At 40.9% G+C, this 19,779-nt stretch overlaps 2 protein-coding genes across 5 annotated transcripts in view; one reads left to right on the top strand and one right to left on the bottom strand.

The window, feature by feature from the left end:
- loaf (low-density lipoprotein receptor domain containing lost and found) overlaps nt 1-19,779 on the top strand; it is a 175,678-nt gene that overhangs the window by 128,434 nt on the left and 27,465 nt on the right. The gene's annotated exons all lie outside the window — the stretch shown is intronic.
- On the bottom strand, nt 7,410-18,998 carry LOC109040326 (uncharacterized). Of its 3 annotated transcripts, none has more exons than XM_072302256.1 (4): nt 18,840-18,998; nt 12,233-15,996; nt 11,311-11,571; nt 7,410-7,807 (listed from the first exon to the last, which is right to left on the bottom strand). In XM_072302256.1, exons 1-2 carry the CDS (start codon nt 18,885-18,887, stop codon nt 15,409-15,411), a joined length of 636 nt encoding a protein of 211 aa, XP_072158357.1. In that variant the 5' UTR covers nt 18,888-18,998; the 3' UTR covers nt 7,410-7,807; nt 11,311-11,571; nt 12,233-15,408. The 3 variants fall into 3 exon arrangements, 2 of the variants coding, with proteins under 2 accessions (XP_072158357.1, XP_018911770.2); XM_019056225.2 differs by having other exon boundaries at nt 11,363-11,571; XR_011900202.1 differs by lacking the exons at nt 11,311-11,571; nt 12,233-15,996; nt 18,840-18,998 and adding an exon at nt 8,261-11,304.

Raw genomic sequence — 19,779 nt, 5'->3', positions numbered from 1 at the left:
AAACCCATGCGATCTATGGTTTGCTGTAGGTACGACAATTAGATGAGCCATAAGACACACAGAAGAAGAAAAAGTTTAGGTTAACATTTTTAGGTTCAGTTAAGGTGAACAATTCTGACATGCCACAAAAAAGGGGTAGCTATCGCCTTCACTGGTGAGAAAAGCAAATTAAAACCGTGCAGAGCTTATTTTCAAGGCTTCTGGGGTGAATTTAATGCCATCGGTAACTCAAAACTGCCAATTTTAAGCTTTTCCCGTATATTCGACTCTCCTAGACGATATGCTCTCGGGAGATAAGGTCCCTTTTCACAAATGTCATTTGTATCGATGGAAAAACTACAGCAATGCGCATCTCGGAAAATACAATTTTTATGAAAATAAACAAGAGGATATATCCAGCATATTCATGTTGGATATATCTCCTTGTTTATTAAATTACAAATCGGTTCCATCAAAGAAAAACGAACAACAAGGAAATGATAAATACACAAACTTATAGGTAACAGCCCAATTAGATTTTGGAAGATGTTATGTCGTGAAAATTGACTTCAACATACTGAAGGAAGTATTTGGTTTGAGGGGCGGCACATTTTTGTAAATCACGATGAGAATGGTAAAGAGTCGAGGCTAAAAACGTGGGACGGCTCATTGATGGTCATTCCGGCGTGAAGACGTCACTTGACCATGACCGATTATCGTGTGCTAACGATCGAAATCCAGGCAAAGAATTTATTGAGCGATGAGTATTGCGCTTTCACAGGACAGAGGGCAAACGAATTCTAAACAGCTTTTGAAAGTTTTGTCCTTCCTCTTCTGCATGCATTTTATCATGCAATTCAGACATTTACTATCCGTCCTCGTGCTCAAACCAGGGAGAATTTCATATTCCTTCTCTTCCGATCTAATGAGCATCTGAAAAAATAAATTGGGCTAAATAGGCACCATCGTCTCACCAAGAGAAAAGGAGAAATTCTGAAGTTCCCTAGTTGCTCGATTCGGTTTTCATGTCATACTATGTCTGAAAAGTCTCCTCAATCTCCTGCAACTCCTTCTATGTGAGAGCCTCATTGAAAACAATTATTTCGTTACTTTCCTCATTCATTTTATGTAACAAATAGCATATTTCGTTTAATATTCTGATTTTTCACAAGCTCGCATTTGCAGTACTCGTCCAATAAATTGTTGGTGAATCTTGCTTAATCAACAGTTGTCCGACCCGCAGTAATTAGTCCAAGACAGAAATGTATGCAATACAAAATTGAACGTTATAGAATTTGTTATCCTACACCTGCATTGCAACCAAATTTTTCAAATCGACTCTAACACAACACGTTATGTAGGTAGGTGTAAAATGTCAGATAGTTACATGGGAAATTTGAAAGGAGGGGTATCGATAAGGGCCTTTTTTGGCCCCCTCCTAGAATCTGGAAATTTATCCGGGTTGTCCAAGTTGACTGAATTTAGTTTACGGAAATAATCATGATTTAGCCCCTAGGCCACTGGATACGTGTTAAACGGTTGCCTAAATATAGGTCTGCAGGCGAATTTCAGCGAAAATTCGTGTTTTTTTATCACTCCAAGGCTTTTTTGACACCGAGCGCATCGTCTAACTAAAACGAGCTTTTGATATGGTATCGAGGAGACTTTGGGACACATTTTAACTCCGGTTTGGTTTTAGTTAGATGATGCGCTCATAATAAAAAAAAAAAAACTTTCTCAAAAGTTGACGTTTAAGGGACCTCCGCAAAAATCAAGTTGGAGAGACGTGTTAACACGTCTCTCCAACTGTATGCACGCTCCGTAATAATATCGAGGGCACTTATCAAGCCTTGTTAAACCCTTACAAGGAGATATTCTTTAATTGTGGTAAAAAAAAAAACCATAACGACTTAATTCCCTAAGATTTTTGCGGATGTCCCGTAAGCGTCAATTTTTGAAAAAGTTTCCTTTTACTATGAGTGTATCATCTAACTGAAACCAAAACTACGGTTAAAATGTGTCCCAAAGTCTCCTTGATAACATATCAAAAGCTCGTTTTAGTTAGACGTTGCGCTCGGTGTCAAAAAAGCTTCGGAGTGATAGAAAAACACGAATTTTCGCTAAAATACGCCTCCAGACCTATGTTTAGGCAACCTTTCAACACGTATCCAGTGGCCTAGGGGCTAAATCATGATTATTTCTGTGAATTAAATTGAGTCAACTTGGAATACCCGCATAAATTTCCAGAGTCAAGTTGATGTTATGCGTTTAGTGAAAATATGCCTCCACTACTCCAAAATCCGTTATCCTCACAGTTCTTTGTATGGGAAATTAAATTTCTTCTGGACACTTTTGAATTAAATCTTCTTGTAAGAGTCTAACAAGGCTTGATAACTGCCCTCGATAATATACGTAGCGTGCATTCAGTTCGAGAGACGTGTATCCCTAAGATTTTTGCGGATGTCCCTTAAACGTCGATTTTTGTAAAAAGTTTTTTTTTTAACTATGAGCGCATCATCTAACTCAAACCATGGTTAAAATGTGTCCTAAAACCTCCTTAATGACATATCAAAGCTCGTTTTAGTTAGACGATACGCTCGGTGTCAAAAAAGCCTCGGAGTGAAAGAAAATCTCCTTGTAAGGGTTTAACAAGGCTTGATAAGTGCCCTCGATATTATTACGGAGCGTGCATACAGTTGGAGAGACGTGTTAACACGTCTCTCCAACTTGATTTTTGCGGAGGTCCCTTAAACGTCAACTTTTGAGAAAGTTTTTTTTTATTATGAGCGCATCATCTAACTAAAACCAAACCGGGGTTAAAATGTGTCCCAAAGTCTCCTTGATAACATATCAAAAGCTCGTTTTAGTTAGACGATGCGCTCGATGTCAAAAAAGCCTTGGAGTGATACAAAAACACGAATTTTCGCTGAAATACGCCTGCAGACCTATGTTTAGGCAACCATTTAACACGTATCCAGTGGCCTAGAGGCTAAATCATGATTATTTCCGTGAACTACATTCAGTCAACTTGGAAAACCCGCATAAAGTTCTAGATTCTATAGGAGGGGGCCAAAAAAGGCCCTTATCGGGGGGCCTTACCCCCCCCCCCTTTGTGAACTCTTATCTTCGATTTGCGTACGGTGCAATTTTATCTACCATTTTTAGTTAAAATTCGTCTATTGGATTAGAGTCAATTTGTCGGCCAAAAAATTAAGATCTTTGTTCAGGAATTTATTTTTATTTGACAGACCTAAATGGTTGAACCAACTATGTACCAATTTTTACATTGGACGAAAAAGAATTGACAAAGTGTCCTTTGACCCTAGCAAGAGCCTCAATTTTTTCGTAAGCACGGTTATTTTGGGATGTTTCACCCGGCAAACTTTATTATCTAACCAATAATTTTGAGGTAAAGACAAAGCCAAGAGTGATCTTGCAAAGCAACTTCATCTTACTGGAAAGAGTTGCCAATGGATTCCGATGGGCACTTGGAACGAGAAATAAGAAATTTTACGGGTAAAGCAACGTGTGTGCGAATAAAGAGACAGACATCATTATCTGATGACAAATAATCATTCCTAACTTGACGGTCTTTTTGATAGCCAACATCAGTCCTCACATTTCCACATCCTAGGTCGCCACTTGGTCGTTGTGCACACCTATTTCGGTCTTTCAGCGATAGTTTGATACTAGGGGGCTGTGCCCCCTGGCCGCTACGCGACCCGACCCCCAGAGGACGCTTCCCGTTCTCTTATAGGCCCGCGTCGATAAAAGAACGGTCAAAGAAAATGAAAAGATTTTCATACCCGACTCTTATTTATCCAATCTCCCTCTGGCCGGGAGCAAGTGGACCAATAAGAATCGAATGAAAAAATCGGCATTTATTTCAAACTTCACGCCAAGACTTACACGAAACGGAACGGAGCGTTTGGATAATCTGTAGCAAAGTAGCGTACCTCCAATTCACTTACCCTACTGATACAGACCAAGATTCAACATTTCTTCCTCACTTCAATTTTCAGCTAAATTTGAAATTCCTGTCATTTTTTATCGGCGGGAATTTCACATTTTGCCCATCTTTCTAAGCTATCTGACCTCCTCTAATACAAAAAAAAAAAAAAAAAAAAAAAAAAAAAAAACTGGGTCCTATTTTCAAATTATGATCACAGCGGGCTCATCTGGGGACTATCACCTGTCGATAACCGCAAAAATTATGGAAATCGGTCCCGTAGAACGCTCAAACGAACTATGACAAAAAAAAAAAATTTCATCGTTTAAATGGGAGAATTCGCAACTTTACCATTTAATATAAAAAACCTGGGCCATATTTTCAAAATCTAAATAAAGCGGGCTTATTTAGAGACAATTGCCCGTCGATAGCCGCAAACATCATGAAAATCGGCCCGGTAGAACGCTGGAACTAAGCGTTCCGGAATCTAACCAGATACGCAAATTTAGGAGGTCTCGGAGCTCATATATATGATGTTCAGGCCCGCCACATCTCATCTCGGGCCCTTGTACCAGTTTTAAGGTCCGGGCCCCAAGCACGGAGGGGAGGGGGGTCCGAGGGGCATCCCCCGAGAAATTATAGAATTTATACGACTAATCGGACGTATTTTGAAGCTTCCATAAAGAATTTTTCCATCTATTTCTGCGGAATAATTATGTTTTTTTTTATACTTTTAGCACAAAATACTTGCGAATTGTTACATTCAAAACATCTGGAAATTTTTTTTTTTTTTTTTTTTTGGTGGGGGGCATTGATACTATTTTCAGTTCTATGAGGGCCAGGCCCCTCTGGACTCCCCCTTTGTTTGTCTATGGCAAGGGAGTTGAGCCATTGAAGTCGAGGATGCCCAGACTGGAGACCCTCAGCATCTGACGACGGAAGAAAATGAAACGCAGTTACTAAAAATATCCGTCTGTACTGAAAATCTTAGATAGAAATCTAGATAGAAATTTTCCAAGAAGTATACTTCTTTGAAAATTTAAGAAGAACTCTACAGTGCCCCAGCGTGTTTCTGAAAATCTATTCACCTTTTGCGAAATTTTTAGGGTAAATTTTACACTTTTTCTTACGAAACAAGGGTTGCCTGTGAATTCGTAGTGGTTTCTCACGGGTAACACGGGCCCCCTCCGGGGCCCGGGCCCCGGTACCAGGGACTCAGTATCCCCCCCCCCCCCTTGTGGCGGGCCTGATGATGTTCCATCCAGTGAAATTCATTCTTTTTATCCAGCAACTCGTACAGCCATTCACCGAGGAGGGAATAAAAAATCAAATCACCAATATTTCGAGTTATTATTGATTTTCCGGGACTTTATCGTGATTTTACCTTACCGCGAAAATTTGTTAGTGTTTTTGGTAAATATGCCACTCTTTACCGTTGGTTTCTCCGTGCTTGATAAAATTGTTGCGAAAGAAATACCATTTATCCATGATTTTAGCGAGTCCAGTAGAAAAGGGATGAAAAGAAAAAAACCCTGTCACTTTTCCGTGGGGTTGCCGGCAAGTAGGGGACGGTTCTTTTTGTAGTCCGCGCATTTACCGCGGCATGAGTGTATTTTCCGAAGGGTAGTGTCAAGAAAGTCCAACCCCAACCTGCATCTCTTGTAATGTCCCTCTCTCAGTTAAACATGTTTTAATAACTTGCCCTACATATCAACAATTAAGACCCAAAATTTTCCCTCCACTTTCTGATCTCTATACCATCCTTTCAAAGTATTTTCATGAAATCCCTCTCTTTTTCAAACGAATTAATCTCCATTTAATGAATTATTTTCTTGTCGTAACTTTTAATTTGCACTACCTTTTGTGACCCCTACTTTTTAAATTTTTAAATTCTGTACTATATTTCGATCTCTCCAGGTGTTAATGGCTAAATTGGTAAAAGCACCAAATAAACGTATCTACAATATATATATAAATTTAAAATTGCCTAGTCCCCGACGTAAATAGCCTAGATGCTGATCGTCGTTAACTAAAACTAACTAACTAACTATGTATATATATATATATATATATGACAGAAAATGAATAACATATATATTCGTGATCTACGACTCGAGATTGGTGCTTTTTACTTGGTCCCAGGTCTAGGTCCCACCATGAGGGAGAACGCAATAGTGTATCTTTCCTTCGGAAAATACACTAAAACAGCGCAGATAATATTATTGGCAACTATATGTATAATGAGCGGCAAATGATCACATGGAAGGACGGTAAATTTATCGTCAAGCCCATGAGATTACTCATGCATTATCGATTTCTTCATGTTACCAGTATTTTCACTGTTAATGAGTTAATGCATAGTCAAAAAGTGATATTGCATCAAAATTTGTGGTAGCTAGCACACTCGCATGATAGATTTTGGCATCCGTCATAAAGCTCAAGCAGTTTCGTATATCAAAGAAGACTCAAAATTATGGATCAATGACGCTCTGAGAACTAATCATTCAATTTTCTTAAAGAAAAATGCCAAGAATATTGCGTCGGTAAGATAAAGTTTAAACACGCTGGGAATTCTTTGTTTTTCATGTGGTTTTGTGTGAATTTTAGGTCCTTAACCAGCAAAAATGGATTTGCAACGTCCATAGATTTGTTTTGAAAAAACATTTTAATATGAGAGATGACTATTTTGAAAATTTTATGGAAACTGAACGGGTTGTTCGAAGGAGGGCATACCTGCCGAATTTTCAGAAATTATATTTTCGACTAAATGTTATAATTTTAAGATGGACGTAACTTACTTTGAGTGATTCAACAAAAATTGAACTTCAACATCTTTGTTTAAACATTTGAAATTCTGCTCCAATGGGAGAGGGGCATATTTCTCGAGGCACTGGGAGGGCCCCGGCGGAGGGTGCTCCTTAATGATGAATGACATTGGCGGATCCAGAAAATTGGCAACATTGTCTTTTAAACCTCAATTTAAACCTAAGGAAATGTATCGATTCTTGGAGGGGCCAGATGTTGCGACAAGAATCGAGTGAGGAAATCCGGTTTTGTCAAATTGGTGGATCCGCCTCTATGATGAAAACCACGAGTAAGAGTACTAACTGTGCTTTAAAAAATGGGCATCGGACGCGCACGCTATTTGACTGCCACAATACTGCTAAAAGAGCAGCACTGAGCAGTTTTGTGGAAGCAGAGTGTGTCCGCTAAAATTATTCAAAATGTGCTTTTTCTTGTTCAATATCTCCAATTCTGCTCATGTGACTGGTGTCTTAACACGGAATCAGGTTCCTTCATGTTTTTTCGAAACTTAACTTTCGGCGGTTTTGTCATTCTCCAAATTAACCGTTTAATTTTCTAAAGTCTATTGCCTTAGATCACTTCACACATTATTTAATTTTGGGATACTTTCCATTCATCCATTTGAAGTGTCTAATGTTTATCGTGACAATGGGGTAAATTATCAGTAGCACTAGGAAACAGATAAAATGATGTACATCATAATTTATTTGTGTCAGCACAAAAAATTGCAAAAACTACGAGACACTCTGTTGAGGATCAGTATATTGGTAGCATCCGACTTGTTAGGGACGAGATTTTGTTTAAGTCGTTTGGTTGGGAGGAACTCAGTGGCAGCAAGGGATACAAGGCGATGTCTTCTCATAGCAAGAATGGTGGGCCCCGGAGTGGAAATATACCCCATATTCAAAAGGGATTCTCACAGGACACAGGGCAATTGTATTCAAGACACTGTTTAAAAGTTCTGCCCTGAGTTACACACTTGAACAGGCATTTAAGACACCTACTCGACCTAAACCTCTCATAGAGGTCTTGTGGGAGCTCTCCCTCGGTGTCCTCTTCCGAACTCACCAGCGCCTATAACAAGGTGTAAAAATAATCAAAGCAATCGTCTAATAATCGTATACTAATCAGATGACAATCGAGGACTTGGAATATAGCGTTACCTGCTCAAATCAATGCACTAGTCAGTTGTTATGAATACGTCAAGCATTGTCAGGTCGTTCTATAATATCCATTAATTTTTCTATGTATCACGCCAAGTTTTCATTTTTCATCAATCTTTTTAAATAATTTTCCTATTTTCCCGTCTTTTTGTAAAATGAATTGCACCATTTTTCAAATACAGTTAATTCATACCGCACTCCAATTATTTGACATAAAATTTCGAAGATGAGACATTTATCAGAGTATCTTAATTCATACCTTGCGTCCATTGTGACGTACGAGTTATGTATGCGCTGCATTTTGCCTATGAAATGATATATCATTGATATTGATATCGATTACAAATAGGCACACGTTACTAACCATCAACGCTGATACGAGTACGAGGCCAAGGACAATTTTGTAGAGACGCTGCATCTCTCTGATATGCTTGAAGACGGCAACGACGGTGACGATTCCTCAACAAGGTGACAAGGAACTAAAAATCTGACTGATTGGCCGCTCTTATTGCCGCGTTACGCTGTCAGTCATCATTAAATCCCGAAGACAAAAATTATTTCGTCTTTGATGATCTTTTTAATGGTTCTCCAAGTCTTTCTTCCCCCAATATTAGCCTCATTCCGGGTGAGGAGCGATGAGTTGGTTTCCTGCGATTGTACCATGACGTCAAGTCTTGCACTGCCGATCAGTAGGTTGCATATTTCGAAAAATCTTGCTCCAAACGAAGCAAATTGCACATTAAGGAACCATACTTTTTTAAGTGACCATCCTGATTTTTGCGCTATTTTACCCCTTCAACTCATTCACGGTTCATTCAAAACTAAGAATTTCGCCGCAAACCGCAGATCAATATCTTCATTTTTGACCGAGTTATGTTAGGTCAAAGGTCAAATTTGAGTTTTTTTCAAAAAATCATAACTCCGGTCCTATTATCGTAGAGGAAAGAATAAAACGGGAAAATCGACCGAATTGTAAACACTTATCAGTAAAAGTCACAGAAATCACTTCAAACTAATTGTAAGGGGGGGGGGGAGGGCTCGGACCCCCAAATACGTCAGGTAAAAGGTCTTCCGATTTTCCTGCGAAATGAGCCAATTTCCCCTTACTTTGCCTCATGACGTTATCTCGGTAAGTTCAAAATTAGTTCAACACTGCGTTTTCAAGTCCCCAAAAGTGCTAAGTTTAAACAAAAAAGAAATTGAAACGATTTAATTTAATCACGTTAAATTTTGTTTACCAAACTTTGCCTGAAATTTAGGGACTTCAAAACGAAATGTTGAACTAATTTTAATGTTGAGGCAAAGTAAGGGGAAATTAACTCATTTCGCAGGAAAATCGCATGACCTTTGAACTGACGTATTTGGGGGTCCGAGCCCCCCCCCCCCTTAAAATTAGTTTGAAGTGATCTCTGTGATTTAAACTTAGAAGTACTTACAATTTGGTAAATTTTCCTGTTTTTTTTCCACGATATTAGAACCGGAGTTATGATTTTTTTGAAAATAGCTCGAATTTGACCTTTGACCTATCATAACTCGGTCAAGAATTAAGAAATTGATCTGCGGTTTGCGCCGGAATTCTTAGTTTTGAATGTATGCTTTCCAATTATGCATCACAAGATAGGGGTTACCATTCGGAAAAAAAGTTGGGGCCCTTGAGGGAGGGGCAAAAATTTCGACCCCCCTAGAAGATGGTCTCATTTGAGATATAAACATTCCCAAGGTTTCGTTATTCCATTTCTTCCGAATTCCTATTTGAAAAAACAAGTCGGGTCCGTTGCCCCCTCAAGGGGGATCCCTGAATATTTTAGTGGGGATAAAAAGTGGCTCCCTTTGACCTACGAATATCCGCCAAGTATCAAGTATTTACCTCAATTAGGTAAAAAGTTAGAGGGGGTGAAATGAACTTTTGGGTCACCCTATATACTCCTCAGACCTACAGTTAATGAAATGAGTGCTTCTAATTTGAAAACAACTGCAAATTTGAGAAAATAGTGGAAGGAGTCATAATTCAAGGAAACGAAGAATAAATTTTGGTTCAAACTTGCAATACTTACAAAAGGAAATTATATTACATTTAAGTCTTTTTGTGGAATTCTCCTTAAAATAGCTAACATGTTGAATGTATGGATCGTACCTACAATGCATGAATGACGTGGAGAAACAATAATGACTTTTTTAAGTAGGCAAAAGTTCTTTTTAAAATAATACTGGTCTTGGTAGGAGCAATTAGACGCAGCTCAGTGATAGATTTCACTGACATCGGGAGGATATAACAATAAGATAGCACATTCTTATCTGTTTGAGGAAGGGTTATCCAAAAGTCACCTACCACCCCTGTAAGTTTTTTCCTAATTGAGATAGAAGTTTGAAACTTTGGGAATGTTCCTCGGTTTGAGGTAGCAACTTTTTGGTCCCCCAAAATTTCGGGGGGGGGGGGTGGCCACCCCTAAGGGGGACGGGGGTTAACTTTTTTTTTTCAAATGGCAACCCCCCTTTTGCGATACTTTATTCGAAAGATAATAAAGAAAGAAAATTTTTGGCGCAAACCGCAGGTCAAAATGTTGATTTTTGACAAAATGGCGGCCGGTCAAAGTTCAAAATGGCGGAAATTTGGCATCTCCGTTTTTTATCGGCGGATTGGTCTGAAAATCAGAATCCTAGGGTTTTTTGGGACGAGAAAAACAATTCTGGCATTAGCTTTCCAGAAATTTCGGTCCTTTTCGGAATGGCGGCGGTTAAAATGGCGGCTTAGAGCGGGAAGTGGATATTTACGCTGCTTATCGTCAGAGTTGTATGAGACTTTGTATCCGGGGGTATTTCGGCACGAGAAGAACGAATCTTCCATTGCATTTTTGAAATTTTTAAAGACTTTTGGGAAATTTGGAAAGATCTAGTATATCTTTTTCGATTTTTTTCCCCGGTAGAAACATTTGTACTAATCAAAAAAAATGAATAAATAAAAAAATAAAAAATAAATTCTTCTGAAAGTTTCAGTGAAGGATATGAAAAATATTTCCCCCGTAACATCAATGCATCCTCCAAATTTTAATCGGTTTTACCTACGTGTTAAGTTCGGTAGAATGGATTTTTATTGTTTTTCAAGCCTACCAAAACCTTTGTAATGCGTGACGTGATTCGCGTATATTCTTGTTTTTCTCGTGAGCAAGAAATTCAAATTTTTCTCAACTTACGCAAGATACACATTTAAATATCTTGGTTAGGAGTTAATTTCATTAATGTTTGTCACACGAATCTTGTTGCACAGTGAAATTCTGAAGAGGAAATATAGGTATATCAGAATGCTAAAATTTTCATACTCTCGTTTGACGGTTCATTAGATTTGATGGATCTGAGTAGTTTTTCAAATTGAACATTTGATTCAGAAAAACGTGTGAAATCGAAGGTTTTCCTTACTCAGAGGATACGGAGCATGTAGGTGGAAATAAGCAATGATTCCTCATCTCACCCTTAGTTCTGGCAGATGAGGGAGGCTTCTCCTCTACAGAGTCTTCTGCAACGTTTGGCTTCGCAGTATTCCAACTCGTTACCCACCGACTGGCATGAATTAATGCATTCCTCGCAAAGTTCTATATTTGGTCCCGAGCCCCGGAAACAGGGCCGAATCATTCGCGGTAAAGATACCCCTTGGTGTTTCTGCTCTTTCTCTCCGCTCACCTGTAATCAAAGAGATTTATCATCACAAGATTTCCCTACCCAATGGCTGATAATAAGGTTGAGTGACAAAGCGATAGACAATGGAAATACGGACGATCCTCTCGATGAAGGCGAGTGTTTATAATGGACAAAAGAGGTAAGTTACCTACCAACCAACAGCAAATCACTCTCTATCTTTGTCTATAATTACCACTCGTTTCAGCCAATAGGATTGCTCCACTTTCCATCACTTCTTCTATCAATTGCGAAAATCAGCCTGCTGTTAACACGGTATCTAGACGATTCTATCACAATAGCACGACTAGAGTAAATGCCGTAACTGTTAATAATATCCTTACAGGAATTCCTATCACGGGTTTTTTTTCAATTTTTTATGGTGGAAAAACATATATTTTACTAAGTATTGCACTAAATCGAGGAATTTTTTCATTATTTAGACGAACTACTCAGTAGAATTAAGATGTGGCGGGGGGGGGGAGGGGCAGCTTTTCAAAACATTGCTTTATTTCTATTCCGAGTTGCGGAAAACATATATCTTCTATTATTAACTGGTTGGTTTGAAACATTCTCTCACTGAAGGAACTGAGCTTTCAAATAGTTTTAAGGGGTGAAATGAAAATGGAGCACAAATCAAATAGAAAAATTGCTGACGTGTACAAACCAGTGATATGACGATTATAAGACCAAAAGTGACGGTGAAGAGGAGCCTCATTTTGATGCAAGTTTGATGGCGACAAAGCGAATATGAGATCTATGGTGGGAAGATTGACGACCACTTCAGGAGAGGAATAATTTTAACTTTTCAAGACGAGGCAACAGGCGTTGGCTGTTCACGGCAATTACCTCTTTTTATGGAGGAGCTGACGAGGGGCACAAGTTAATCATTCTTGGCCCATACGGAGTTCTTGCATTCATTGATCGAGGATTCTAAATTCAAGTATGAATTTCATAAGTTAAAGAAAAAGTTAAAATTTCGGAAAACGCTCAAGGACGTGTCTCTTTAATTTCATGTTTCTATAATATAAATTTGTTTCATCAAAAATGGCGTCGCAAAAAAAAATTCCATACAGTAGATGGTTATTACGATTTTTTTCAGCACTCGGACGCTAATACTTTTTAATTTTAGCCGTGGGGTAATTTCCTGAGAGCCGGTAATTGCGTGAATTGCTCATAGAACCGCCCAATAATAACCTGTTTCTTGGGCAGCCAATTCGGCCATCGAATCGGGAATTAATGGAAGCTGATAATGACCGAAAGCTCTGAAAAAATGGGTTGTTCCAAAAACGCCGATTTTGACCCACCCTGGATTTGGCCCAAACTTTGCCCAGATGTTGTACTAAGTGTCCTTAATGCTTGGGGGAAATTTCAGCTCCCTCGCATAATAAGGGAGGGGGCAGGGGAGCTAAGTTGCAATTTTTTCAAAACTTTAAAAATCGATATCTCGCGAACGGTTTGAGTGCAAGTATTGCGGTTTTCGCTAAAAAGCATTAAAAAGTATTTTCTACAAGAATATCAATGTTGTGTGGACGGTTGCGTAATTTTTATGGTTATAAATAGATTTTTTTTTGTTTTTGACGGTTTGACTTTTTTTCGTTTTTCGTCACTCCTCTGCAGGCGATCGTTGCTAGGTGAATAAAAACCTGCCGACGTGATTCCCCATAGAATTCTGCATCTGCCGCACTTATTTGACCTTGGAAAAGCGATTCGTTCTTAATGATTAGCGATTTTCTTTCGCGTTCCCGGTTACACGCGCGGCATATCGGCGGCGCCCCAGCGAGGGAGATGTTGTTTCAACGCTGAGGCGTTAAATTCCTGCGGTAGGCTGTAATAATCTATATTTTTTCCTCCCCCTCCCTTCCCCTTCAATATTTTTTTTTTAATTCGTTATGCAGGGTGTCCCAAAAGTCCGTAGCCCCCCCCCCAAGTAACTCTTGAACGGTCAGAGATATAACAACGTAACTATAGGAATTTTTCTATCTCAAAGGGGACCATTTTTTTTTGGAGGGGGGGGGGTCAAAATAATTGCCCTTACCTTGAAGGGGGCGGGGGGCCCCCAACTATTTTTTCAGATGGTAAGCCCTACCTTGCCCATCATTGGAATGAACATGAAAAACTAAGAATTTTGGCGCAAACCGTAGATCAATATCTTAATTTTTGACCAAGTTGTTATAGGTCAAAGGTCTTTGATCTACTTTCAAAAATCATGAACAAATTCCAAATATACCGAGATAATGTTGCGGCAAAGTTAGGGAATATTAGCTCATTTCGCGGGAGAATCGAGAGACCTTTAAACTGATGTATTTGGGGATCCGAACCCCCCATTAAAATTATTTTAAGGTGATTTTTTCTTGGAGGTGCTTACAGTTCGGAGAATTTCCCCGTTTTATTTCTTTCTCCACGATAATTTGAGCCTGAGTTATGATTTTTTTGAGATACATCAAAATTGACCTTTGACCTATCAGAACTCATTCAAAAATCAAGATATTGATGTAAGGTCTGCGTCAAAATTCTTAGTTTGTAATGTTCTTCAAAAGTTACTGGAGGGGGGGGGGGAGGCGGGGTACGGACTTTGAACTCATGGAATATTCACTAAGCATAGGGAATATTTAGTACAACATCTGAGTAAAGTTTGGGCCAAATTCAGGGGAAGGGGGCAAAATTGGCGTTTTTGGAATAACCTCTTACCGGAAGTAAGAATTAAAGAAATCGAAGAAAAATCAAGTGCGTTTCATAGAAAACCCATGTTTTATCGGGGGGGGGGGGGATTGGCAACAGCAAGGTTTCCACTGCAGACGGTCATCAGTCATCAATTCAACATCCGTTAGCCAGGTTGTCATCTTCTACCTACGGCTTTAACGGCGGCTTGTGCATGGTAGGTACCCCCGTCGGCGGCTTAGGCATGAAGGGAGGAAGGTAGAAGGTCGCGGTGGTGGTGGGGGTGGTGGAGGAGGACGGGACGTCGGGGGAGGGGAGGTGGCGGAGGAGGACGGGCAGAAGAGGTAGCGGAAGAGGACGGAGTGGTAGAGGAGGTGGCAGAGGAGGAGGAAGTGGGTTTCGGGGAAAGACCGTCGTGAAGTCATTGTCCCTGCCTCCTCCGGTGCCGGCCGCTACTTCTGCCGCTACCTATTTCCGGGGCAAGGTTGGGGGGAGGGGGGGAGTGCGCACGGGAGAGCGCAGTAGGTAGGTCTACAGTACTCGTAGGTGGCTAATGTCTCAGATCTGAATTTGGTAGTGCACCCGTTGCATTCCGGCCCCGCCGCTTCACTCTCATCGAACGGCAGCTCGTCATCGGCATCCTGGGGCCGATGGCCGGCCAGCACCTGAAATTCTACACTCTAGTGCGTAATTCACTTCGAAAAAAGGGATATTATGGGCCTTAAGATTTGTATTGTGATGAAAAAATGTCGAGTTCGGGCCCTTTGCCCAAGGAAAAATTAGAGACTCTCGACAACTCGAGGCTAGTGAGAGAAAAAAGAAAAGAACCTGTCGGGTTGTTGGAGAGGATGTTAGGGGGACTAAATGTTCAGAAATGAGACGTATGGTAAATTAAGACTCCGTAGTACCGCATACGTCCTTCCGTTGCGCCACCGCGCAATCAACATCCATGAGGAGTGATAAAAGTCGTAATCACACAATGTGAACAATTTCTGAACCTTTCTATTGCAAATGGCAATTAAATTTTGCTCAGTAAGAATAAAACAATTAAAGAAAAAAGTCAGGTTCATTTCTTGAAAATTCCATGATTTATCGAAGAAATGTAGGCAACAACAAGGTTTTCATGGCAGCTGTCCATCAGTCCTCCATCCAGCATTCTTTGGTTAGGTTCTTGTTTTCTATCTACGGCTTCCCCGTGGGCTTGGGCATAGTAGGTAGCCCCGTCGGTGGCTTCAGCGTGAAGGGCATGAAAGTAGTAGGTCGCGGTGGTGGCGAAGGTGATGGAGGTGGCGGAGGTGGCGGAGGAGGACGGGACGGCGGAGATGGTGGAGGCGGACGGGACAGCGGAGGTGGCGGAGGAGGACGGGACGGCGGAGGAGGACGGGACGGCAGAGGAGGACGGGACGCCGGAGAAGGCGGAGAAGGCGGAGGAGGCGGAGGAGGCGGAGGAGGCAGAGGAGAAGGAGGTGCCGGAGGAGGAGGAGGTGGCGGTGGAGGGAGAGGAGGAGGAGGAGGGGAAAAGACCGTGATGCAACCGGTGTCTCCGCCTCCTCCATTGCTGTAGCAGGCACTGCCGATGCCACCGCCCACTTCTGGGGCGAGCGGGGGTGAGCAGGGGAGAGCGCAGTAGTTGTGTCTACAGTACTCGTAAGTGGCCAAGGTTTCACGTCTGCAAGTGGCGATGCATTCAACGCATTCCGGCCCTGCCGCTTCATTTTCGTCGAACGGCACCTCATCTTCCGTGTCCTGGGGCCTGGGGTCGGCTAGCACCTGAAAAATCCAAGCATTAGTATGCAATTTTCGAGGGAGGTAGTGGACACGCCCAGCGTTAGGTTTTTCGGTTGGGATTTTTGGCATTAGGGCTACCTGAGCTTACCTTTTTATATACAGTAGGATATTCTACTTTTTTTTGTATATTTTTTCTTGTCTGTTCAAACACTGATCCTTCAAGTTCAAAGAAGCTATGCCCTCGCCCCTTCTAAAGTGGGAAAATTCCTTTCGAGTTTCTTTTCTGTGAAAAAGAAGGTTTATCGAGAGAAAAGATACATAATTATTTGGGATTTTCTGAACCAGTATTGCAATTGCGTTATAAGGGGTGCGTAGGTCTTGAAAAATCGATGTACGTAATGAATGGACAGTCCCGAAAACTGATAGTTTATGGTTTTGTTCCCCATGGGAAAACTGTACTAACTAACAAACACGTCACTCTTATTGCGTTTCTGTGCGATCTGCGACACCCAATCGCCACTGACAGCAATTCTGCCAGAGCTCCTCCGGCATATCACAACTCCCCCATTTCCTGCTTTATTCTCTCAATCCACGATTTGGCAGGGCGTCCTCTACGTTTTCTGCCAGGGACACCCAATCCAGAACCTTCTGAGGTAACCTGTCATTTGGCATCCACTGTGCTACATGCTCATTGCCTATTGATACCAGACAAGCTGTTTCGTGAAAATGTCATGCCTTCTGTCGTTTTCGACGCCCACAAAATCACGTACCCTTTCACTCCGAACGTGATACTTTCTCGGCACTTCGGCTGATCTGCGCCAAGAAGCCTACGAATGGGCTGTAACAGTCGTTAATTAAACTCCAGCAAGAACCCTTGTCATTGAGGTTAGGACGAGAACAGATTCGCCCTCGCCCATCGATCGGACGGTGGTTCCATTTGGGGTACACTATTTCAAAGGCCACCATCAATTGTAATCGTTGTATTGTTGTGTTTCACCCGTTTTTTTGATGATATAAATGTCATTTTTCGAGGATTTCGATTTCCAGGACCACAACCCTCTAATGACTCCTACGAAAGAGATCGAAGGATTACGACCATAAAGTATGGACTCCGTTGAGTGAATTACCGATGATATCGTCTTTGTTTGGAAATTTTTAGTCAATTTTGCAATGAAATACTAAAAAACGAGCTGCAAAGGGGGCATCGAGGAGGAGTCATCGTTTGAGGCGCGAAGCGACTCGGAGGCCAGACCGCGAGGCGGGGAGCATATCTCGTAGCCTCCTTGTTTATCGAATTGGCGTTTGTTTTCATATTTGTTTATTGCGTGTACCATCCTCGACAATTTTTTAAATCTCCTGTTTCTGTGCGTTTTATAACTGCATAGCCATATTGTGGAATCGTCAGTTTCCGACTCACCACGTGATCATTTTTTGATGCTCAGCGGGTACGGTCATACAGAGGTATGACCTTTTTCATCGAATGCACATATGTCACTCTAACTGACTGACGGACCGTCTCAAGACAATACATCTTTTAAATTGACTTTTGCGAAGTGCTCCGTAGTATTCCACCATAAAAATGGAGGGATGGACCCTTTTTGTCTTGTGAATTCATGTAAAAAATGACTTTACACACTCATTTTTAAAGAACTTGAAAATTTCATAAAAGATTTCAGTGTTAATATTTTAACAATTATTCTTACCTATAGTATTTGAATATATCTAGTAAAGATATCAGACGATGATATCTCAAAAATATTCTTGAGACGCTACTAAAATGTCCCACCAAAAATCAAAACTAATATCTTTTTAAGGATATCCTCAAGATATATCTCATCAGTCGGCATTTTACTAGGGTGTCTCCTTCGGACGGATACCAATCGAAGAATCGTTTCAGTAACTTCCCTGCCGTCAGTACTGAAATTGTTTACACATGCCCGTACCACACTAACTGTCTTTTGGAGATGAATTCTCATGAATTCTCCATAGAGTACATAGAGTCGTAATGTAAATGGGAGAGCTGGCGCCATGTTCTGCTCGACGAGTTCCGAGACCGGTGTGCGCCGAGTTCGGGTCACTTTTTCGATACATTTTCGATCCAAAATGGCGGTGTGGAATACATGGTGATTCCTATCTCCTTCGTTGTTGTTGTTGTTGTCATCGGATGGCCGGGTACCCGAGTATCGCAAACAATCGATTATGTATCGAAAAAGTGACCCGGCGTCACACAGGAGTCTCGGAATTCGGGACATGGAAAATGCTTAAAAGTGGCGCCAGCTCTCCCAATTACATTACGACTCTATGTACTCTATGGAATTCTCCAATTATGGACACGGTTCCTCCTAGAGATACCGGCAGACCGCCGTCCCGCCGAAACCAATTCCGTTTGCCCTCAACATGTCCTTAAATCCCTTTATCAAAGACCTTTAGTAGCAATATATTATTTACGACAACGGCATTGATTCGACGCTTGTTTACCTTTAAAATGCAATGATCTCAGTAGTTCCCGGTCAGAATTGCAAGGGCCCTACCTCCCCAAAAAAGGTGGGAGAAAAATATTGAGGGGGTTTAACATTTTATTCTCTAGAAACTACGATCTGCCTGCTCGAAAATTTGTCAAAACTATACCATTTGTATCGTTTATTGTTAATTATATATTTTTGAGGTAGTGGATCATTGTGATCACTCTATACATTAGAGACCTACAAAACCTGTTTTTTTTTTCAAAATTTTCCTTTGAAGATCTCTTTCGGCCCATCTTAATCGTCATAAGAACCTCGTCATTCCTCTCCGAGGAAGAGAGCTATTTAAGGAACGGCTCTGGATGCGACCCTACATCCGATTTTGCAATACCGACAATATTATGAAAAAAAGTAGATACAAACCCATGACACGGCGACGGTGAATAGGAGGAATAAAGCACAGAGCTTCATCCTGAGGTTGGTGACTCTCAGGACCGATGCACGGGAACTAAGTCACATGTGAATTCTTTTCAATTGAGGATTCAACGAAGGAGAACGTCAGAGCCCTCAAAACCGGCTTTAATAGAGCTAATTGAGTGCAATCCACTCTTTTAATGACATTTTTTATGGCACTGATTAGCTCATAACTAAGCCTGAAGCTCTGCCGGAAAGTATTATTTGCAGTCAACAACTATCTTTCTACGACTAGATTAACATTGGATAAAATAAAAGAAGCGCACATCAAAACGGGTTCCATGTGCGACAAATAACGAAAGAGAGACACCAGTAGCACGCTTCGGGTCAGTCACTTGCGCATCGTAGCTAAAATTAATACAAATAACATTGCATTCGACATTACCTTCCAAGGATAGGGAAGCCTGCCAAGGGTTCGTTTCCAAGGATGGTGGGACGTGTTGCGTTTTTGTTGCGAAACTCACAACCGTCAGAAATAGATGAAAGAGCTTGATGCAAAAAAGGCTTTTTTCGCCACCCCTCTGGAATTTCTTCAGACTTTGTCTATTGATTACTCATACTTGAGCGCTTCTTTTCCAAAATTTTCAGACCCCCAAAAAATGTTGGGGGGAGCTAAGGGGGGGGGGGGGTGGAAGTCAAAACCTGTGAACCTCGATATCTCTGGAAAGAAGAATGATATCGAGGTCCGGTTCGGGCGAAAAATCGTCTAAAATTGCATACAGTAAGATTCTAAAGGGCGAAATCCCAATATCACATTTTAAAGTTAACATATGTGCTTTTTTCCAGTTTTTAGATCTAGAAAATTTCTTTTAACGAATAATTTACTAAGATCTCAATTTTTTATTTGAACCGAGACCAGTTTTGTAAAGTATTCGTCTTTTCCCACATC

The sequence above is a fragment of the Bemisia tabaci genome, chromosome 7 (genome assembly GCF_918797505.1).
Source record: "Bemisia tabaci chromosome 7, PGI_BMITA_v3".
Taxonomy (NCBI): Eukaryota; Metazoa; Arthropoda; class Insecta; order Hemiptera; family Aleyrodidae; genus Bemisia; species Bemisia tabaci.
Note: the sequence above shows the minus strand (reverse complement) of the source record. Positions and strands in the feature narration are given on the sequence as shown.